The 24,680-nt window shown below is 39.8% G+C and overlaps 1 protein-coding gene across 2 annotated transcripts in view; it reads right to left on the reverse strand.

Annotated features, from left to right (window-relative positions):
* phldb3 (pleckstrin homology-like domain, family B, member 3) overlaps positions 1–24,680 on the reverse strand; it is a 28,671-nt gene that overhangs the window by 1,678 nt on the left and 2,313 nt on the right. Inside the window, exons 2-14 of one of the 2 annotated variants that reach the window (XM_031313958.2) lie at positions 15,813–15,961; positions 15,519–15,629; positions 14,696–14,833; positions 14,173–14,301; positions 10,898–11,080; positions 7,065–7,175; positions 4,772–4,870; positions 4,284–4,368; positions 3,566–3,719; positions 2,279–2,360; positions 1,723–1,872; positions 793–1,015; positions 415–500 (exon numbers count right to left, since the gene is read on the reverse strand). In XM_031313958.2, the coding sequence (XP_031169818.1) occupies positions 415–500; positions 793–1,015; positions 1,723–1,872; positions 2,279–2,360; positions 3,566–3,719; positions 4,284–4,368; positions 4,772–4,870; positions 7,065–7,175; positions 10,898–11,080; positions 14,173–14,301; positions 14,696–14,833; positions 15,519–15,629; positions 15,813–15,959 (1,698 nt within the window). In that variant the 5' untranslated portion in view covers positions 15,960–15,961. Of the gene's footprint in view, positions 1–414; positions 501–792; positions 1,016–1,722; positions 1,873–2,278; positions 2,361–3,565; positions 3,720–4,283; positions 4,369–4,771; positions 4,871–7,064; positions 7,176–10,897; positions 11,081–14,172; positions 14,302–14,695; positions 14,834–15,518; positions 15,630–15,812; positions 15,962–24,680 lie in introns of those variants that run through there. The other variant, XM_031313969.2, reaches the window with a different exon arrangement.

Genomic DNA, 24,680 nt, shown 5'->3' on the forward strand with positions numbered 1-24,680 from the left:
TGGGGAGTACATTTCCAAATAACACGAGATCCCAAGGTTCTTCTATTTCAGTTGATACAGTGCTTTAACTAACATAACATTAAAAAGATTAATAATGAGTGGTGAACTTGACCAAATAAGTGCCTGGAGTTATAATAATGTCTTTAACAATATGTCTTCTGATGGCCATGCATGTTAAATCTGAAACATATTGTGCAAATAAAAGGCACCAATCAATTACTATTTTTTATAGATCTTGGGGATTTATGACTCAGCTAAACTGGCCTGTACATCATACAGTATATGAGACTCCAGAAATCCATTTCCTGCATTTATCAAATTGTTCCCCTGCAGATTCAAAGTCCAGAAATTTGGCACAGACCCTTTGATAGATTTCTTTAGAGTCAGTTGGTGTGTTGGTGTATGAGAACTCACAGAAGTAGCTGTTCGTAGATGGTCAAGGTAAACTTCTTCTATGGCCTGGAAGTAAATGACTCCCTTTAGCTTCCTCTCATCACAGTCTGCAGCAAAGAGAGAAGAAAAAAATGATAGATATTTGCTGAATTTGACAAAACATGAAGAATGTCGGACTCCACTTTTAATACAAACCATTTTTTTGGTGGAAACACAAATGAATGTACAGAGGAATAAGTAGAGAATAAAGGCTGGGAAATTATGTTAATTGATGAATATTCTTTTACAACATGTTTGACTTCCTTTTAGTGAGCTAGTGGGACACACAGAATGCTTTCATTCATGCAAACAAGCAGCCAGTATGTGCACAGCACACATCACTCTCCCAGCCAGTCTAACCTGTATAGTAGGCTAGTCGTCTGTGGTCCATGTCAAACAGGAACCATCTCTTCTTCCAGGTTTTGACCCTCCCCCCTCGTTTGGTCAGGAAGCCTGCGCAGCGTCGAGGCGTCAGGCGCAGGTCCGTGCAGCTGGTCACTCCGTGACCCAGGGACTCCACGTGGGCTCGGAGGTCAAAGTTGGGAGAGAGGAAGAGGGGCAGGCTGCGCTGCTGGAGGGCCTTCTGCGATTAGATGATTGATTGTATAGGATCATGATACTGGGCATGTCTGTTTAGTCCGAAAAGATTTGTTGTGCTTTTCTTGTACATGTTCAACCTTTATTTATCCTCGAGAGATCATTGAGGGGCGACCCTCATTTTCAGATTACAAAGAGAAATACAGAACAACACAGAAAGTACAATCACAAGAAATGCAGACAATAAAACATTCAGAATTGGAAAATGATTTGATAAATACATTAGGATAATATGGATCAGATGTAAAGCAGTTACAAGTAGAAGTTTGCAGGTTTAAAACCAGATTTCTAAATTGTCCAAACGGCACAATTAAGTTGTTTTTTTGTACGTAAATGTGCGTCTGATTAACTTGTTCCTCCAGAGGGAGCTACATGAAGTCTAATAAATTGCCTTAGGTGATTTCACTCGAGTGTGCATTGGTTGGGTCTGAAGACTACAAGTTTGAAAATGAAAAAAAAAATTGGAGTTGAAAAGGAGTGAGCTTAACGGACCTCTGCTGCTCGCTCCTCATCTCTGTTTGAGGCTAGAGGCTCAAGGCTACATTAGCTGCTACTTGCATAATTCTGCTTCTGCTGCATCAGTTATTATCTTTTCTCTTTTTACCTGTCCATCGCTCAGTGTAAGAAGGTTACTGAAAAAATATGTTTTTCAGGGCCTTTAATGCTACCTTCTGGTTGTCATTTCATTCTTACCTCTGGGGTGTTTGGAGGAGAGCTGGTGTTTGGTTGCTCATTTTGTTCTGCCTCTGGCCTTTGTGGGGTCTCTGGCTCCGGAGGTTCTGTTTTGGGAGAGTTTAGCTCTTTCTGCCTTCTCTCCTCCAACAACAACTGCTGTCGCTCTTCCTGGGTGCACACATGTATCATTGAAAATTATTAGCCATCTTCTAAATAATGTGAATTCTCCAATTTAGAAAGACAATGATGATACTGTAGAGTTGTATTTACAACGCATTCCTTGATATGTGCTTCCAAAAAAAGGCAACCTGACATCAAAACGTACCACTGAAGTTCCCCTTTAAGGTTTTAAACTCCGCATAAACTCACAATCATATAGCTACACATTTTTCAGTCTTGGCATTTACCAATGCTACAAACATGCATAACAAACATCCACACATCTGCTAGCTGTTTTCTTGGACCACGATGTGCGAGCTGAGTGGGTGTCAAGGATCAGACAGCCGTGTCTAATGCAGTGTCTAAGCAGGAGATTAGAGGTGTCAGCAAGTGTTTCCCACGGCAGGTGACTCACCCTTTCTCTGAGCAGCCTCTCTCTCTCTGCCTTGGCTTCCCTCAGTTTCTTCTCGATCTCCACGAGATCCAACAGAGACGGGCTGTGAAGGGAAGAGGAGTTAGATATTCATTCATCGGCCAAATACACTAAAAGCTAAGATACAAACAACCCTGTTATGTGTAGAAGGGTGTAAAATCTTCAAAAACAAAAAGCATAAACCAGGAGCAGCACTGCAATTAAACCTATTGATGCAATTGGAGTGCCATCCGGCTCCTAAGATGTAAACATGCCAATGAGATCTGTCCAAAATTCCAAATAAAGCTGGTTACAGTAAACACTATTATTAATCAGACAAAATACAATGTAGGCAAAATATCAAAACAAAGTAAATGTTTGAATTACGTTAAATCCCCATTCAGAAGTTATTTGTCAGCTAGCGAGGAGGCTTATCGATATGCGACTTTTCAAAGCAACATGAGACAACTAACACTGCTCCAAGGAGACCAAAGCATGTGTCCAAGATATTTTGACAGTATCACATGACACTGTAATGCCAACTATACAGTACTTAAAAACTAACGTTCTGGTTCACGTTGAAAGACATGTACAGCTTTGCGTATGATCACTTGTTTTATTTGTTTTTTGCAAGGGTATTTATTTACACTTTATTTGCACTAAACTTATACTGCTTTCATTGTAAAATGTATACTATTCCTCTGGATTATATAGAACTTGAGTTGTGTTTTTTGAAGGAAGCCTTTTTATGGCAGATTTTGCTTTCGTTCATGCACTTAACATTGGAAAATTCCTAAAAATGATTATTCTGGTTGGTCTGTTTTTGTAGTTTAGGCCCTCATTCTTATGTGTAATTATAACATTTTACTTACAAAGATAAGATCTGGGAATGTGTAAATCCTGCTGAAAAGACATCCGATGGGGCGAGGACCATGACCAGTCACATATCATAGAGGTTTTTTAAAAACTATTTTAACAAAAAAAAAAATTGGAAAGGAGAATGGAAGTGAACAATAAATCAAAACTACGAAAACAAAACCCAATATTAAATGAACTGCAATGATCACTTATGGTAACCGCACCTTATATAAAATGTTGTTCTGAAATAAAACCCTTCACACACTCCAGATTACTCCCTCCTGTGAGCAAAGGTATGGATTATAAAAATGCCCCTACTGTTTCGTGTTAATGCTAAAGAAATATATAAACTTCTAAAAGCACATTAAAAAGCCACTCTTCATTTCTCTCTTTAAAGGAAATGCTCATCAAACGAGCAGTGGAGTAGCTGACCTGGCAGCGCGGGAACTTGTTGCACTGTTGCATGGAGTGAGCAGCCCACCGCCATTGCTGGTCCCATTTCTGTGCCCGTTGCTGAGCCTATGGGAGGGGAGGGGGGAAGTGAAAGCCTCTGGGCTCTGGCTGTCTGGAAGCGTCCTCACCAACACTGAAAAAAGAAGGAGATAGAGAAAGACACACGAGAACAACATGCATGAGTCAGCGCAAATTGCTTTATGTAAGATGTGACGAGAGAATTTGCGCAAGTGGTGGCCGTGTATCAAGATAATGAATCATATACTGTAGAAATTACAGTTACAGCTTTCAGGAACAGACAAAGCAAGAAGAAGGACACCTGGCAAGACTTGACATGACCTTGTAGATCAGGCTGCTGGGATGTTTGGTGACAGATAGATGTAGGTGCGTGAAAAATAGATAGATGTGGGTGTGTGAAAAATAGATACTATCGAAGAGAATAAGTATATAGGCTGTTCTCTGGCTCATCCGGTCAGTACAGGAAAATCCTGCTTTCTGTCGGGCGTAATAACAACCTGCCGACTCAACTGACACACCTTTGATTTGACTAAAAGGGAGGGAACTGAACAAACAGTTGGACAAAATGAGGGCATGAGTGCAAAGAGAGAGTGCTTATTGTACTATATCATGGTGCTCTCAGCTTAAGCAATCAGACGCACAATAGAAAACAGAAAAATGAGGGTTGGTAATAGCTCACCCTGTGCTGACAGCGGCCTGTCATTGACTCGACTGCGATGTGAGCTCCGTCTTCTGGGCAAACTGGTAGATTCTTTGCATGGGTCCTACAAAATAAAATAAAACAGTGTAAGCATGAACTGTGTGATAAACAGAGCTTAAACAATTAGGTGAAAAAACAACTGGTCTTTCGTCAGAAATTTAACCTGCAATTCTTTTGGTTATTGATTAATCATGATCAAGTCTTTTTTTTAAGCACCAATACCAAAAATGCACAGATTCCAGCCTCTAAAATGTGAATATTTGCTTGGCCTTCTGTGACATTAAACTGAGTATCTTTAAGGTTTGGACTGTTCTGACTAAACAAAAGATTTTAAAGAGATCTCTGGGAAATTGACATTTTGGAAGGATTGATAGCTTTGTTGAGAAAATAAAAAGGCAGATCAATCCACAAGGAAAATTACTTATAGTTGTGAACACATGCTGTATCCATGGCGACATGATGTATACCTGAGGAGGCTTGTGAAGGGGAGGGGAGAGTGACATCATGCAGGGGGCCGAGCCGGTGATATTCGACCAATCGTTGAGCGGCTTCTTCTCTTTGAGAACCTGTAGGACCAGATTAAAGTTAACTTGAAATTCAGTAACGTATCGGTGATGAAAAACTGGCTGTAAGGCCCAAATACTGACAGTTTAAATGAACTGAAGCGGCAGGGAATATGGCAAACAGTAACAGATGAATGCTGCTGCGTTCGACATACCACATCTGACTGAGAATGAAAACTCCTCTTCCAAGAGGGATCGTAATGAGTTAAAAAAATATCATTGCCTCTCTATCTTTCCCTCTAGCCCTCCCTTCCTGCTTGACTCACAAACACATGAGCAATTCAGTCGCCACATGCAGTCCACTGTTTAACCCTTATCTGTCTCAATCATTACTCTACACCAGTACATGCCCACAGGGAATGTGTGCAGAGTGAAGATTTATACAACAGTTACTGATCCTTGTGTATTGTTTCCTTCTACCTCTGCATTCTCCATCCCTTGTTACAACAATGAGATTGAATCAGAAAGTAATGCACAAGTCATTTTCTCTCAGACACAACAAGCTCTCACCGTTAAAGTTCCCTACACATGTCAGAAGTAAACCCCATCCTGCACACGGTCATATTTTAGTCATACACACTTGGTCATGTTGTCTGACACCGTCTTGTCTCTCTCTCCTCCTCTGTACTGCCACTCCCTTCTTCCCTCCCTACCGCTGTTCCCAATTTCTCCTTTAGATGAGCAGATAAATTAAACAGTTTTCTGAAAAACACCATTTTTAACGCGCAGACTCATTCGAGGGCTTTTTTTCTTGGCTTACCGCTTGTTGAAAGGATATGGAACTTCTCCAAGCTTGCCTTCTCTCCCCTCTCACACATCCACACACACTCACATGTCCACACACATTAACAAAAGCAGCACCCTCCCTCACATTGCTTACTCCTCCCTCTATCCCTTTCCTTTCCTTCCCTCCCCTCTCTCTCTCTCAATCACTCTCGCTCCCTGTCTCCCTCTCCCTTTCCATATCTGATTTGCTTTTTCCTCTTCCACATCTTGTCTCCTCCTCATGTAACCGGTGCCTTCATGAGTCTGATCAAAGGCCAAGCACTGTCTGTGTGATAAAGTCACAGCTCAGTTTAATTAGGGACTGAGTAAATCACATACTTTGGAGCAGCAAGAATTCCTAATAATCACAGATAATGGCAGTGTGGGCTGTCCAATGTTACATTGTGTTTTAAAGCTTAGCAGCCTGAGGCTGAGTCTGAAATCAATAATAAACTAATCACTAATTGCCAACTGATGCTCAAGAATTGTGGTCATTCCTCTCATCCAGGAGGCGTACAGATGTACCCTTTTTTTATTGTGTCTGCACATTGCATCATAGTAAATACGTATATTTCGCATAGGGGAAATTAATTGTACACAAAATTTTTATAAAACAATGTGAACATTTAAAACAGGACCCTATTCAGAACGACAGGATGAATCTCAAAAGGCTTATTCTGTAAACAGTGAACATTTTCAAGTGGGTCTAATAATTCCCACAAGACATTTGGACAACGTTACGAAATGGAAAACAGAACAGTGAACAATTTCACACAGCCTGAGGTTCTAACAATGCAATATTTGCAGCTTTAACACAGCTGGTTATAGGAAAGCTAATTAGCCGACCATGTGACCAAACTGCACCAGAATAACTTGGTCACAGGTAAAAGAAAACCTGCACTCTTAAAAAGGGGTTCTTAAATGTTACCTAACTCAACCAATAAGATGATTTACACCTTTAGAAATGTTTAGCTCTGTCACTCCCTCTTTCACACATTCAATACTTCTATATAACACAGAACTAGTTTACTTTAGGGTTACTACACTAAACCTACCTCAAGCCCATTCACTTATGACACTATATGGTGGACATTTCAAACTCAGATTTTAGACATTCAAATAAAATTGCAGAAATGAAATATAGTGTACTATAGAGCAAATAGAGAGTGATTCTGCATTTGAAAATCTAATTATTTTATACTTAGAAATCGGACACTTAAATAAACAACGGGCAAACTAGGGAGACAAGGAGTCTTACACAGTCACCATTGTCGATAATATGTACTGGTTCCCTTCTTTTATCAAAATTAAAATGCCGTTTCCAATGAAATATCAAAGACAGACGAATGAACCACCAGCATTAAATATTGCTCTTCGTTATTAAGCAGCAGTAGTTACAGCAATAGTCCACAATATCATAAATTCCTCTTACAGTTTGACTTGTGAGGACCAGGTCTCTCCTCTCTTTCCTCAAGGCGTTCAGCTCCCTCTCCTTCTCCCTCTCCATCTCCCTCAGCTGTCTCTCCAACTGCTGGACTCGATCCTGAAAATTCACAACATAATTCCCTTCAGAGTGGACGGACATATGCTTTCTTCTCTTCAAAAGAAATGGCATGTGCTGTATCTGATTCATCTGGCTGGCCCGAGTTGACTAAATCTTTTCATTATGTTGTGGTGTGATCGTGTTGATCAAGTGTGAGCAAATGTGGGGCTCCGAGCCGAGCTGATCTGCTCAGCCCGAGACAATGCAAATCAAACATCCATTTTGCAAGTTAATGAGAGGCACGAGAAGAACAGGTGACAGTGGGGCTGAGTGTGACTCAAAAGAAATGATGGACTGATATTAAATCAGCACCTTAGGACAGCAAATGTAACACAGTGAAAGACAGACAGACAGACAGTATAGAGATGAGCTGTCATTTGGTCACACTGCAGCTGAGTCAACTACCATCCCTCTCACACAATCCCCCTCTTCTTCTCTCACTCCCCCTCTTACATACTCCAGCTAATTAAGGAACAATTCAATATTATTTTCACAATCTAATCTGTATATGTTTTTGTGGAATCTGACACGTGAATGGAAAAACTCCCTTTTGGGAACTTCCCATTTCGTAATGTAAACAATGATCACATGTTAAAAGATTTTACAGATGCTCTCATTTGCTATCAGAAACACCTGGAAATAGTGGAGGCTTCAGAAATAATTCAGCTACATGATTCAAGAGATTTTGACTGACTTTTGGACTCATCACACGAAAGAATGACCATAGAAAGTTTGCCAATAAAGCTTTTTTTGGCATTCATAACCCATGCCATTACATTTTATACAAACATTCATAGTCCCCAGAAGATGAATCCCTCTGGCTTTCGGGACCCTGACTGTCATTGTAGCATCACCATGACGTTCACATACTGTATGTGATTTTGAGTGAAATGTCTTGACAACTATTGGATGAATTGCCATCGAATTCGGTACAAACATTCATGTCCATCCTAGGATGAATCGTAAAAACTTTTGGTAATCTTCTGACTTTTCATCTTGCGCCATCATCAGGTCAAAGTTTTTCATTTGTCCAATACTTTTTATGATTTATGACCAAATACCTGCAAAACTAATAACATTCCTATCAGCCATAAATGTACTTCCTCAGATGTCCATCCATCCATCTTCGTCCGCTTATCCGGTATCGGGTCGCGGGGGGAGCAGCTCCAGCAATGTACTTTGTTTTTTGTGCTAATTAGCAAATGTTAGCATGCCAACACTGCAAGTTAAGATGGGAAGCATAGTGAACACTATACGTGTATGCCGATGTTAGCATTCAGCTCAAAGCACCACCGTGTTTACGTACAGCCCTACCAAGCCGTTACCATGGCTGCAGACCTGAGTCCTTTTTATACTGCAAAAGATTGATAATGCCGTCAAAGAAATATTCCACAAAACAAACTTGTGCATCATCTCACTTCCTCAACATTTCAAAATCAGAAGCACCTGACTGTGGCGGCTTTGTAAATACAAGCCGACAACACAGAGACTGTTGGGACAAGCATGTGAAAGTCTCTACACATGTTTCTAAATCTTAGTCACTTAATTAGATATTTTAAAATAACATGTTCAATAAATCACTATCTAAACAAAGTACACACCCAGGTACCAAAGTCTCAAACAGTTGGCGCCTCACTACAGTTATACATTTAGGATTTATCACACAAGTGCCAACATGTTCCAGGCCTCTTCAAATTACCATGTGACTCTGACGAGTTTTACTGTCTTTCAGTTTGTTCTATTTCTTGACTCTTTCCATCACAAAGCTGCACAATGAATTGTTTAACAATGACAATCATTATCTTGGCTTCCACAGTAAATCAGAATAATTGGGTACTATATTGTCTCTCTGCATTTAGAGTGCCTGTTCTGGTGTGTCCAATCAAGCCCGCTCTATTCAAAACTGTCTGGCTAATCACAGACCTTATTCATGAATGCTGCATTCACCAAAAACAGGCTTTAAGCTTAAGGTGAATGCCTTGGATACATCCTTTTTATTTGGTTACATTATACGATAGAATTTCTGTTGTTATCATCTTTAATTGTTTTGTATGTTATTTGTATTTTGAAAGGCACAATTTTATGTCAAGAATATGTCTTTTCATTTTTAACATTTGAAATGATGCTGTAAATAATCAAGTGCGGTACATATATTGCATTCTTAACATAAATAAATAATCATGATCTCAATGTTGAACAAAACTGATCCTGATTATGATTTTAGCCATGACAATGTAGCCTTGCTCCAAAATCTTCCAAATCCCCTCATGAGTTTTATCTTTCCATCGTCTCCACTGTCGTTGCTGCTCTGTTTTCCTTCTGTCTTGCTCTTTTGATTTCTCTCTCATGGTGGCCTCTGATGTAATTAAGCTTGCTGTACAGAGTCATGTAACAGTGTCAGGGTGATGCCGGTGAGAGTGAGGTAAAGAGTTTATCCTCGTGTCACAATTTAACGGTGGTGGGGGAGAGGAAGGAGGGCAAGTCTTAACCTGCAATTACAACAATGGACTGTGTGTGTGTGTGTGTGTGTGTGTGTGTGTGTGTGTGTGTGTGTGTGTGTGTGTGTGTGTGTGTGTGTGTGTGTGTTGTAATTCCAAAAAAGCCCTCTTATGTGGAAGTGAGTCTTTCAGGGCAAATAAGCCAATAATGATGATTTTCACTGTTTTTTACAGTGCGAAAATAGAATCTAAGCTAGATTTATAGCTTTGTTGATCAATGCCAACAACTCTGTGATTATTGTAGGAAGAGCTCAGATTTGTGGCTCTAAAGTTCACTCTTTGGTCTGCTCTTGGCTTATTTTAACTCTGAAAAGAAGAAGATTAACCTCACAACTCGGGGATGGTGCAAAACCTTTTAGCAAGAAAAGGTACTTTTTTTTCTTAAGTCACAAAGGAAAAAGAAAAAACCCATTTCAGACATGTGCTCTAATGGTCTTACTTTTCACAGTTGTGAATATACTTTAGGTCACAAATAACAGATGGGAGGAGATGGGTGGCTGTGGATTATTGATGCTACAATATTATTAGTTGTTTCTCAAAAAACAGAAAACTTTCACACAACACATGAACACAAGTGAGTTTTAGATGAGGTAAACATTCACACTACAATTCAAACAGAATAAAATAGTTTATAGCATTGCATGTGTACAGAAGAGGATTGGGGCCACATGTGAAAAAATGTATTTGAGTTCTGAGTTTAAAGTCAGGATTCTGAGAATAAAGTCAGAATTCTGAGAATAAAGTCAGAATTCTGACCTTTTTTTTTAGTCTAATATTATTATTTTTTTTAAAGTCAGAATTCTGACTTTTTTCTCTGAATTCTGACTTTAAACTCAGAACTCAAATAAATTTTTTCACACGTGGCCATAATTCTCTACCGTACATGTGTGTCCAGGGGGTCGGTAAAATAACAGGAACAATTTACAATATATATACAATAACTCAAAACAAACGCACCACATAACTTTTAAACAAGTTACAAACTGTATGTATGTAGAGCTTGAAGGGACTACGAGATTGTGGGGTGTACTGTTATTTTGTCCACCTGCTCCATGCACAAGCCTGACGTCACAAGTCTGTGTGAAGGTTAATCCCATGTCAGCCGGTGGGGGTAAACAGTGACATGAAGCACATGACACGCAGATAAGCTGCGAACCCGTATAACACGTCAGGAGCAGCTGTGAAATTCTGGGAAGAATTCCTCCTGTTCCTCCGGTTGTTTACCTGCGCAATGTTGATCCCATGCTGCTGATGCGAAATTTCCTTCTCCATGTGTCCTGCACTCTCTCCCTCCTTCTCTTCTTCCGCTGCGCTCTCGTCCTCCTCGTCAATGCCGCTCTCTCGCTCCAGAACCCGAAACTCCCAGTCCTCAAAGGCCCGAACTGCTGCTTCCATCATTTCTTTCTCCTGCATTCAAGACAGAGCAATTAGTCAATTATATAAGCAATTAATATAACCAGTTTGTAACAGCCTTTGTTTTCATTTTTTAAATGCTGGATAACAAATTAAAATGAACTGTAATAAACTGTGCTCAGATTTGAATGAGCAACACTTGTTACTAGTTCTTTGTTATTTAACCTGTTTCCAAACTAATCTGTGAATATATTGTTTTCTCAAAGAGAGACTTCAGTTACAGCTACGAAAATCATTTTATAAACAATAAAGTTCTTTCAATGGTAGGCAATTTAGTATGAAAATAACACTTATTCCAATATTCTACACCTCCATTTGAGGAGCTGGTTCCTTCATCTACCAATATTGTAACAACAAAGTTAATGCCTTCCAAAAATGATAATATTATATTCATATTAAGATAGCTAATAATTTAAAGGAAATCTCCAGATTTTGTTTTACTTTACCAGATGAGTTTGTGTGCAGCAATATACATATCAGTACAGAGACAGAGGACATCAAATGTAACATCACAATTTTGATTATTCAGAAAACAACTTGTAGTTGATTTGTATTTCTTGATACTTTGTCAGTATATTCACTTTTGTCAATGCTTCAATGCCAAAATGAATGAAAATTGAACAGAGTCAAAACATTAGCCTGGGAAAACCCTGACAAACTTCCGGCAAATTTGAGATTTGCTCTGCAAGTCAGTCTGGCCAAGAGCCCATTCAAGCCCATTTCCAATTTTTCCAAATCAAGGCACCAATCACAACCGTTGCGGGCTTTACACGATGACGATAGTGCAGTGCCGGCGAGCAGCTTTTTGTTTACATTCAACATGATGGCCTCCAAAGCGCAGCAACCCGTTGATGCCGCTGTCGCTCGATCGTTGGTCTGATTGGTTGAAGGACTATCCAATCGCGCCCAGAGGCATTTGAGCGGCGTCCGTTGGTGACGCCCCTTTGGAAATGAGCTGTGAATGAAGCTTCCCCAGACCCACTCTCAGTTACAACTGAGAAGGGTCTGGTGTCAACCAGGCTATCAAGACATGTTCAGTATATAAAAGTGCAAGTGCGGGTGAAAGTAAAAACCGAAATACCTGCCCTCTTCTTGTGCAGTGTGTACATAAGTCCTGTTTGTGTGCATGCGTGAGGTTTTCTCTGTGTCGCAATTTGTGTCAAACCAGTTTCTAAAATGTCTTTCCTAATAAATCTGCCATTTCACAACATAAAGTAACAACCTGCTGCAGGACTACACTAAACCGTCATTAAACTAAAACTAAAAATTAAAAGTCATTAAACGCTGCTTTTAAAACAAGGTCTCCCATCTTGCTCCGTCACATTCACAAAGAAAACTACACATCCTGTGTACTGTGTGTGTGTGTGTGTGTGTGTGTGTGTCTGAAACATTGACACATCAGGTTGAACAGGTACTGAACAATGACACTTTGTGCAATCCAAAAACAACATTGATATAGGAGTCAGCACCGATGCTAACACACCCTGCATCTGAGACACAGATTGTCGTGAGCCAAAACAGCGCACCAAGTATCAGTTTTATATTTCTTTTGGATTGCTGCCAACAACATCATTTATTTCATTTCTTTTTCAATAAACACGTTCAACAAGATTAGATACTGATAGATAGATAGACAGATAGATAGATAGATAGATAGATAGATAGATAGATAGATAGATAGATAGATAGATAGATAGATCTTCAATATAAGAATCACAACCTAAACCCTGTCAAAAGCAGTAAATTGACACAGGCCAGTTTTGTGCTGGTTTTGACTGGTAACTGAATTAACATCACCTTTTTAGTTTGGTTACCACAAGTTCTAGGAAACAGACATAGGGTACAGCTGTACTGATCAGCAGTGTTGTCAGTCTAGGTTTGTGTTATATATTATATTGTTTAATAATTAGTTTCCATTTTTGTACAGGTAATGATGATATGTCAGACATGTAATTCCTCTACCTAAGTGATGGCTTTTGCCATTCAGACATGGTTGTCTTTTATGTCTATGTTCCTAATGATTTTATTTAGACATTATAGAAAGAGCAGTACAATTTTTGGCAGATTATTACTGTTGCTGTACAGAGTTTTAAACATTTTTTTGGTCTGGTCGCACTGCGAGGGGGAAAATTGTTTTTATATGGCGTTTTTCCATTACATGGTACCTGCTCGACTCGCCTCGACTCTACTCGCCTTTTTTGTTTTTCCATTATGAAAAAAAGTACCTGGTACTAGCTAACAGGTACTTTTTTTTAGTATATCCTCCGTCGAGGTTCCAAGCGAGCTGAGGCGATACCAAAAGGTGACGTGAAAACCTGCTGATTGACCGGAGAGAATCGTCACTAATCACTGCGTCATCATTGATAGCGACAGACGGAGGGAGGGGGGGGGGGGGGTGTCCTGAACAAACCCGCCATTTTTAAACAGTTTAGCCAGCGGTGGTGTTTCTTTTGAAACAAAATGTGTCTTCTGGCTGTGGCTACAGCCACATGCCGAGAGTCAAAAACAACAAACCTTCGACGTCCTGTGTGTGTTTCGCGTTAGGTCACGGCAGTTTTCTCTTTTTGCAGCAGCGCTATGACGACCAGCCATGCTCGCCTGAGGCGGTACTAAATCTGCAATGGAAAATGGAGTACGGGGCACCGCGGCCGACAATAGACTCATCTGATGTGAGAAGAATCTCCTCAACAACTTAATTCCACACGGTTTCATAGTTAAATTGAATTAAATTTTATCTGCGCAAAAGAAATTAAGCTGTTGCTGTACAGCAAGACATGCATTTCTCTCTCTCTCTCTACCATGTGCTGCTGCAGCCTTTACATTGATTCAGTTCAGACTTGTGCCGGGTTGAAAGTGATATAGGAATGTTACTTGGTGATATTAAGATTATTAGGACGTATAATCTTGCTAACATGTTAAACTGCATTTACATTAACATGACAGGGTGCAAGTTTTGTGGATGTTTTGTTAAACTGAAAAAGAAAGAGCTAAACTTTTGGATGTGTTTAAAACATCATCAAGTTATCGGAAAATGTGTTTTCCGTTGCTTCATTCATGAAGAGGCTGTGTGCCGCTCAGCCACTCGCCTGCTGCAGCTGCAGTGTTAGCTGTTCTCTCTGGCTCTCTGGCTGACTGGGGATCAGCTTCTCCTTCGCCTCACACCTCCCCTTCAGTTCCTCCACCCTGCGTCTTTCCTCCTCCAGACTCTCTCGCTCCTACAGTTACAAAAAGTGAAGAAAGAGCACAGTCATCACCTAACTTTTTAAAAGAGAAGAAAATAACACAATAACAAGTACATTTCTCAACCATGTTTACAGAGTTTGTTCTGACATCGAACTTTAAACCAGCTCTACTCCAACAATCATTGCATGGGAATCAGCTTATCTTTGACATGAACTTGTGTGATGTTAGTGGAGCATTACGGAGCCCACACGTTTCTACCTGTAAAAACTCCTTAAGCCAACTTTTTTTTCCAAGTCTTTCTAAATGTTACAATCAACACTATTAGTCTGTTGATCATGAATCATGACAGAAAGACATAATCACAAATGCAACATATGTCTGTGACCAATAAAAAAAAACAATGATATTAATTGTATAACATGATACCTTTTGTCTGTCGGTGTGTCTGTGCTTCTTCTTCTGTCTGGCCTCCTGCTGTAGAGCCTGCAGCTTCTGTGTGTGTCTGTGCAGCTGGCTCTTCTCCGTCTGCAGCTCTCCCTGCAGCAGGGCGATCTCCAGCTGCAGCTGAAAGAACAGGAGCTGAATCATATTGACCAGAGCTCGACCCAGTCACAGATAAGCATTCCTTTACCGTGACGGTGTCGATGTTTGGAGACGGCTTGGAGATACAAATGTGCAGACTTCAGCAGAGACACAATCAAACTCTCTGTCTGGGTTGTTAATTTGTTGCAGCCATGCAGTCATAGTGAGTTAAAAGAACCCTTTTTTTAACCGTATTCTTTAATTCATTCTAAGACTGCAATTTACTATTGCAGTATTTCATATTGATTCACCTGATTATTTTCTCAATTAATCCTTGAATCTATAAAATTTAAAAAAAAAAAACTGAAAAAAGACATCTCACTTTCTCAGAGCCCAAGATGAGATCTTTACACAACTTGTTTTGCCCAACCAACTGTCCAAATCACACAGATACTGTATTTGATGAACTATTATGTATGCTAACAACTTGCATTTGACAAGTTGGAACCTGCAAATGTTTTTTTTGGTTTGAAAAATGACTCTACTACTATTTAATCAATTTTGAAAATATTTGCCAATTATTTCTTCTCAATCTCTCAATCAACTTTCCATCGATTAACCTTTTGAATTTAAAATAAATCAGTTGTTTTCCATACATGTGATGATGAGACAATTAGATGTTTTTGTGCCCGTCTATGAATGGGCCACAATCGCCCAACACACTCACTTCAATCTTCAGTTCCTCCTTCTGTTGGTCGATCTCTGTGATTCGCTGTCGGAGCATGGAAGGTGACGACACAACCCTCAGTGAGCCCATCTCCAGCATTTTAATGCAGGACTGACAGAAAGGGGTAAAAAAAAGTAGACAATGATGATTGGTTTAACTGCATGGATCGAGATGCTTCTTTTTTCCCATGCCGGAGCTACAGAGGAGGATTTCATGGGTCACCACCATGTTGTTTGGCATGAAAGAGCCCCATGAAAGATTACTGCATCACCATTATCAACAGCTTCATCTTACCCTCTCACTCTCCGTGCTGCTGCTCTCTGTATCCGACTCCGCCCCCGAGGAGGTGGGGCTCTGGCCTCCAGTCAATCTGGTGATCCACGGCGGCCGCAGCCCCTGCTGCCATGGGCTCCTGGGGCTCTCCATGTTATGTTGGGGCATTTCTAAAGGCAGATACAGGGGAGGCAGGTAATGAGAGCTACTCACTTTGTTAAATATTGTGGAAATCTAATCTGCTGCACAGTTGAAGGCGTGTCAGGGATCAGGTGACAGTTCACAGAGGGGATTTCACAGCTGAGTGGTGCTGCATAAGCACTTTTAAATACAGAAACCCCCCCCCCCCCCCGGCTTCCAGAAAATTGTCTCTGATGGAGGAAACACCTCACAGTGAAGAGGAAGCAATAGTGAAAGAGAGGGGAGAGTTCAGGATGTGGGCGATAGTGTGCGGTTGTGTTTCAACGACTCTCTGCTAGTGAAGTAGTCTAGTCTACTAGTGGTCTACTTCCATTCTGGAACACAAATAAAGTACAGAGCAATCAGCCTCAGTGGGCCTATATAGAAACTTCCTCCTCGCATCTCTTGCTTTGGTCAGTGGTCTGCTCCCAATTGCCACTTCCAATTAAGCAATTTTCTTTGAATCCGATAGTGAGAAATACACTTAAAGTCTGGAATCAGTTTAGGAGACAGTTTGGCCTAAATACTTCTTCAGGTTTGGCTCCAGTCCTTCATAATCATTAATTTCTTCCTTCTTGCTCAGACCCAGCTTTTCAGATCTGGTCAAACAAGGGCCTGCTAACTATCAACGACCTCTATGCTGATGGCATTTTCTATTCTTTCTGGGATTTATCAGCAAAGTTTAACCTTGCAAAAGGCCATCTATTCCGCTACTTTCAAATTCAACACTTACGATCTCAATCGCCTAACTTTCCTAACCAACCTCCAGGTTCTATGATTGATAAATTCCTATCACAAAACTCAGGTCAACGGGGCCTCGTATCTCATTTCAAAAATAAAGTCAAACTGTTTGGACGCCCTAAGGACTACTTGGAGCCAGGATCTCGGTGTCACTTTAGCAGATGAGCAATAGCAACAGAAATTAGACCGTGTACACTCCTCTTCGATATGTGCAAGACACAGTCTTGTACAATGCAAGATTCTACACAGGGCCCACCTTACAAACGCAAGATTAGCTAGAATATACCCCGATAGAACTGATAAGTGCAACAGGTGTAATCAATCGCCTGCCAACTACATGCACATGTTTCTGCTCTGTCCCAAGTTATCAGCTTTCTGGTCCGCAGTATTTGGTACAATTAGCACAGTCCTAGACAAATCTGTACACCTCGACCCCCTCTCTGCCCTCTTTGGAATCTCTCCCACACTCATCACATCCAAAACCGCAAAGCAGGTGATTGCATTTACCACACTCCTCGCTAGGAGGCTCATTCTTCTTAAATGGACTCACTCCACTCCTCCCACACATAACAAATGGATTGTTGAGGTGCTGCAATATGTAAGGCTTGAAAAGATCAGGTATTCTTTAAAAGGCTTCCTTAAGACTTTCCGCAAAATCTGGCATCCCTTTTTAGCCCATGTCAACACATGAAACACAAGAAACTGACAGAAACTGACCAGTCTTAAATGAGCCCTGAGCTAATCCCCTCCCTCCCTTCTTGTATTGTGTGTGTGTGTGTGTGTGTGCGAGTATGAGTGCTGGGTTTTTGTTTGTTTTTTGTGGGTGGACTATAGGGTCCTGAAGACAGGTGTGTGGAAGGTCCAGTATATGGGTTTAAAGCTCCTTTTGTTATCACCTATCTGTACAATACTTTGTTTATGCGAATGTCACTAACTTGGAAAAAACAATAAAGAGATTGGGGAAGAAAAAAAAAAAAAGACTTTGAAGTACTCTTATGTTGTAGTTTTATTTGTTGTCTGTCACATTCATGTGCATTTACCAAAACAAATATCATTGTATAGTGTTTACACTGTTCTACATCAAAGTGCTTCCCAACATTTGGGAATATGTCAACCTAAAGACCTTTATTATCCAGGTCACTTTATTATATTTTGCCCTTTAGTCCTCTACTGTGTGGTCTCTCTTTACACAAAAACACGCACAGACCATGCACAACCAATTTGTGGGAAAATACTTTTGATTCCTATTGTCCAACCTTTTCCCACCATCTTCCCTTGCCCTGTGTGCCCTCCCTCTCTCCTTATATCCAGACCTTATTAGGCTGCAGGCGGAGTGGAAGCACAGAGATAAATATACAGCTGAGATATGAGTGAGGGCTTCCAAACAACGACTGGCACACTGACATGAAGTGAGAGACTGGAGAGGGGAAGGGAGAGAGGGAGGAAGGACAGACAGACAGACAGACAGACAGACAGACAGGGGAAAGAGAACGGCAGGAAGTGGAGTGTAAATTGTCAAAGTTCAGCGTCTTGTTTCTAGTGATGCACCAATGTGCAACATGCCGCTTTACAGAGGTGTCCATGGATATAGTTTACAATAATGTTCACAGAGGAAAACTATAAATATTACTCATGAGGATATTTCTATGGGTGTAATTCCAACTCCACCAGTCTGTAATCACTGGTGAAGAATCATGTTTACTGGTTGATCACTTATATATCCATAAACCTAGGTCCAGGTGAAGAAAAGAAAAATCTGTACTTGAATTAGCACGAGACGATTGTGAAATATCTTCCTTCATAAAGACATAATAGCCTGTCTGGTGGGACAATAAGAATAAACAGTTTATCTGATGTTTTCCGTTCCTAATGAGGCTATTATAAAGATTATGTCCACTCTATGACTGATGAAACAAACCAAGACAAAGTGTTTACGGAAATATTAAAACTGAAATTGCACTTTCACTTTCAGGACTGACATGGCGATCACCTAAGATAAATAAATAAATATATAAAATAAAATAAAGGGGGGTAAAAAACTAATTAATGATCCATGACTTTTTTCCATGGTGTATGCAGTAAGAGTAAATGATACTGATACACATGGTCTCATCACATGGAAGCAAACAATAGTGGTTTCTTCCATGGAAAATAAAAAATATATATCTTAATGGGAAAAACACTAAAACACAATATAAAGAGACATGCCTGATGTGGCCAACATGTAGAATTGTTAACACTTGCCATCATTTCTGGTTTTACAGTTTTCCACAAAAAAATACCCAGACTACAGTATAAAGGAGCAGTTCAGTTTAAACTGAATAAAAATGTAGAGCTGCATTTTCTGTAGCAGGTTAGACATGGACTACTGTAGTTTACAGTCCAATTTCAGAGCTCAGCAAATGCTTTCCAGTAAGAGAAAAAAATATAAATATGATTTTAAAAGACATGCAGCCATTCAATAACAGTATTTTAAAGTACTCATATTGTGCTTTTTGGCTTTTTCCCTTTCCTTTATTGTGTTATTTCCTTTATTGTGTTATATAAATATTATATATCTTTGTGCACAGGTTTACAAAGTGAAAAAGCCCAACGTCCACCCCAAAGGGACTTACCATCTTCCAGAGAAAACTGCTCCAAACAGCTGTATTGTAGTCCAGTCTTTACTTCCGTGACAAACGTGCATCACTTTGTAACACACGTTATAATGCTCGCCTAGCTGCTAGCATGGCACTCCCTCATACTCCTGACAATGCAACTGACAAGCTAGCAGTACATACTGCGCATGTGCGACTTCCAACAAAGATGGTACAGAAGTGAGATGTCTCACTCGGTAGCTAAAACAGAGAGCTCAACACACAGGGTGAAAAGAGGAGCTGCAGCAATGTGCAGTACAACAAATATATGGTGTTTTCTGAAAATTAAACCACGTAAACCTATTCTGGTACGACCTCTAAATACAATTATGAACCTGAAAATGAGCATAATATGAGCACTTTAAAGAAGTATTTTTTCTTTACATAGGGGTAATTTCATATTTGCTGGCAGGTTGTCCTGTTTGTCTTGTAATCATGTTGTTCTTACGTAGATGTAAAGGGCCCATGGTAACAATAGCATCATAATACAAATGATTCCACAATAATTGTACTATTTATTGCAAGACAGTCATCAATGATACATCATATATCAGTGTCACTGTAAGAGAAAACACAATCACAAAAAGTTAAAAAAAAAAAAGAAACTGCACAAAAAGCAATACTTAGCTAATGCTTATTATTTACTGCATAACTAAGTTCTTCAAGTTTCACTGATGAATGTTAAAACAAAGTTTACAGACACACACAGCAACATGTTCATGTGTCAAATGTTGAACTGGCAGAAAGCAGAAGAGTTCACAGGTCAATGTCTGTACTATCAGTGGAACATACTGCTATATATTACTGTACTGATCATTTGTCCCGCTACTATTCATTTCTACTAGGGCAGCACGATATGAGGAAAATATGCGATATGAGATAACATTGTTGAATATCGCGATAACAATATTACTTTCCATAAATAAACAGATATTAAAGTTGACTCAGTTCTGCATTTCTGCTGCTTTCAGTATTCTGCTAAAATACAATAAAGTGCTTGTTGAATTGAAAGCAAATGAAAATAAATAATTTCCAACATTCTTTTATTTTAAGAAATTGAACATTGAATTGATTTTTTTTTTTTTTCAACTAACACAAAAAAATCTCGGAGTGTCTTCCGCGATATGTCGCAGCCTCTCGTGATGTGTTTATTGCGCCAGTCATGATGACGATAAAAAAAACAAAAAAAAAAACGATATATTGTGCAGCCCTGATTTCCACTGTGGTCTCCAACCTTCCGCTGTCCAGTAAAAGAAAACAAGGGCAGAGAGAGCTTCACACCGAGTAGCATTATTATCCAAACAAACATCAGTGCAAGCATTCACTATCAGACCACCAGCTAAAGTCCACTCAGATACACGCCAAAAGAGAGAGAGAGAGAGAGAGAGAGAGAGAGAGAGAGAGAGATATTCAGGAGTAAAGTCCATGCTTTCGTGTTTCATGTTAACACAGTGGTTTGTCAAATGCAACAAACAAAAGACTAAACAAACACAATGCTGTGACTAAACAAGACACTGAGACAGTAGAAGAGAGTAGGAATGGCCCTAGTTATGGATAAAAAAAATAAGCCTGAGAGTTAGATCAAAGAACAGAACACAGATTTGTGCTCAAAATATTTGCGACTTGATTGCTGGTAGGAGAGCGCCTCTGGAGAAAAAGATAGCAGAGAGGGAGTGAACAGTGTGTGTGTTTGTGAGACTGAGTGTGTTTCTGTGTATGAGTTATGTAATGACTTCCCAGATGTAGCACAAGACATAACCCTCAACTCTCAAACTGAAACCTAGAAGAGTTCAGGACTCTTGTCTTATGTATCAGTCTGCAATGCTAATTATCAACCATAGAGCAGCAATAACTGGCAACAGCTGACTCACCATAACAAACACAAACACACACACACACACGCACACACACGCACACACACGCACACACACGCACACACACACACACACACACACACACACACACCAGCATGAGAGAGTTATGAATGTTCAACAACACAGCTGAGTGCTTCTGTTAGCAAAGATAGATATCCCACTTTCTACAGAGACAGTGGTCACATACAGACACACTGATGGATTTGATCCAGAACATTTCATTATCTGCCATGTTGTTTATTACATGAGGGGCATTAGACTTTTCAATAACCATCTCAACTAAACATATTAACTCTGGAAGTACATAAATTAAAGTATGACACAATCAAAAACAAGATGATGGCATTTGTTCTCCCAAATTTTCGATGTGACATATGCCAGTGAGGTCAGTTGGCATGTCATAAAAACATGGCATAAGGGTAAAAATATGTCCAATATGAAAATATCTTGTTCTAAAGAGAGAATCTTAAAACCTTTTCTTCAGCAGGAAAGCAATATATTGTAGGGTTGTAAGTTTAGGTAGCGGAATTAGGATCAGGAACGAAAAAAATGGTATTGGAACATCTCTATGTGAATATGTTTTGTAGTGTCCGTCTTTGCAACAAGTTAGTACGTTAGCACTAAGAACTAGTCCTAAGCATATATAAAGTATGGCTAATCTGATACTGTAGCTCCCAAATGAGGAAAATAACACACAGTTGCACTCTGAAATGACCCTGACCCTGTCAGGAATCCTCGTTGATGAGTGGCTGAAAGGAAAAGTGGGGCTAAGCATTGTGTACACAAAACCATAAAGTCAACACTGACAACAACAGCTATATTCCACCAGCAACACACAGGACAAAAGAGCTCTGACCGTGGCATGCTAGGTGTGGGTGTGAAGGCCGATTACAGTCCGTCACTATGCGTTCAATGCCAGGGCAGTATAGGGAAAACATGTCACACATGGAGCATGTGAGCAAAACTGCCCTGTAAAGAGGGGGGGTCAAGCCGCTCTCAGTTCACTTAAATCAAATGACTAAACTTATAAATTATTGCATATTACTGGGAATTTTTGTAGACATTTGTAGAATATAATATTATGCAGTGTGAACAGTAGAGAGGTGAGCTCTGGGGGCAGAAGCAACATTTTCAATTTGGCACAATATGAGAAAGATTGATTTCACCACAAACTCAAACGCCACATATTGTTTTCCATTAAATCCTGCACACCGTACTCGCTTTATCTTAGGGATGCACCAATCCGACTTTTTCAGTCCTGATACCGATACCTTATCTTTGGGTATTGGCCGATGCAGAGTACCGATTCGATACCAGTGTTTAACTATTAAGCTGTGTGGAGGTGACCGGGATCATTCTTTCATGTGTAACATCAGGCTTGAATAAAAAACATTGTTTTCCTAACTTTGTAAAGCAAAATGTATAAATACATAGATATAAATGTACTAAATTGGTATTAATCATTACAATAATAATTTGTGCATCAGCAACTTGGTAATAAATCTTCCAACTAACTGGAATAACAATTCAAGTGTCAACCTTTTAAATGTAGCAACAAATTGGTCAAAACAGGAATTAGAATTCCAGTATATAATATATAAACATAGAATTGAAAAGATCTGCCCCATTGTCACTGATACCCGCTCCAGCTATTTGAGTCCGTATCGGCCCGATATCAGTATCAGAGCATCCCTACTTTATTTACGATATTTCGTCTTGTAAAAGTGATACAGGCAAACAACATCTATATGGATTTTACCTGACGAAGGTCAGAGGACAGAAACTTTGCAAATAAAGTGAGTACAAGTGGTCAACAGTGTGCAGGTTAGTGGTATCACAGTCTAAATGTATGATCCCACGTTTAAGCTTTGTCAAAGTATTGGAATTGAATAAATCTTGCACTGGCCAAAAGCAGATCCTCTCCTGGTTGCAGATCTTAAAAAAGACTGAAAAGTAAAAGTCTACAACTCTACTTAACCTGTCTGTCAATGTTATGTTTAGAGGATTAGTAAATTGTGAAATCAGTCATGCACAACATACATTCACTGCATTGTACTGTACAAGTGCTGCAATGCCTTTAACACAGTGACATATCACAGACCAGAGAGGCATCTACAATCCAGATGATAAACTGCTTCTTGAGTTACTGTAAGTGGTAGCCTCTCATCTGCAGGAGGCATAAGACCAAACCAGCTATTAAGCCTTGTGAACGACTAGGAAGTCACATTTTCTTTTTATTGGCCACAATTACAGGCTGTGGCTTCAATCAAACAGACCAAATCTCCATTCTTTAAAACTCTCTGTTCAATAGCAGGCCTGACATCACATTAGTATATTGTGCACAAAATGTTTCCAGAGAGCATAAGTAATTTTCCTATTTTTATTGTCAAAATGGAGACACAGAAGGCCCTTTTTTGCCAAGATCCTTGCTCTGGTCCAGAGGCTCAAACCAAAGACAAAACACAAAGTATCGCTCTTATTTTAGAAAAATTTGGTTTGGTTGGAAAGCCTTGTGCTTTGTGTTACAGCACACTACTTGGTGTCTGCTAGATTGCATGAAAGAGTAAAAATAATGGCTGCAACAGCTACCTCTTTATGTGTGCATGTGTATGTCAACCTGTTTCAATGTTGTACTAATTCTGCTTCCTTAAACAGATAAAAAAAACTGTCATTTTATGAACCTGTTCTTACATTCGGGCAAAGAAAAAGCTGTCATTTGACAAATTAAATGCTGTGGGCTACACAGCAGCGACCTCTGGACCTGCTGCATGTGGCTCCTGCTGGCTCGGCGCCAAGGACCAGGAAGCTGTCGTCACAGTACAAGTTTGTGAGCAGGAAAAGCAGGTGAGAGGAGCGAGTTTTGGCTGTCACCCAGCCAACACTCTGAGAAAAAGGGACAAACCCTGCCTGACACCTGGGTGGCAACGCATATGACAAAAACCACTGATGCAGCTAGTTAATCTTAGTGTCACAGGTAGAAAAATAAATAAATAAATACCGACAACACACGCGTAACCATTCTGAATTAAGCAATTTACTTACTGAAAATAAGCTGACTATTAAGAAGAAAACAAACAAAGACACTTCAGCGCTGTAAAAAAAGAAAAGAAAAATGATGGTAGGATTGGACATTGCATTTCTGGGCTCATTCCGTTGTTGTGGTGTATTTTTCTACATTTCTGTGTAAAATTGGATGACGAGCTGATGTCAGCATGAAATGTTGTGCCATGAAGATTTTTCATCAATTTCAATCATCAGTATACACATCAGGATATATTGGCTCCAGCACCACAAGTAGAACGGCCTGGACATTGTTTGGAAATGTTAAAAATAGAGCCAACATGAAACCCAAGTTTTGTTACAATAACATGCATTGTGGGATATAAACTATTTTTATTTTTTAAAAAGAAGCCAACTTTTTCAAATGGTAAATGGTGCCTAAACACTGGCAGCCAAGA

This window comes from Sander lucioperca, chromosome 10, assembly GCF_008315115.2.
Source record: "Sander lucioperca isolate FBNREF2018 chromosome 10, SLUC_FBN_1.2, whole genome shotgun sequence".
Classification (NCBI taxonomy): domain Eukaryota; kingdom Metazoa; phylum Chordata; class Actinopteri; order Perciformes; family Percidae; genus Sander; species Sander lucioperca.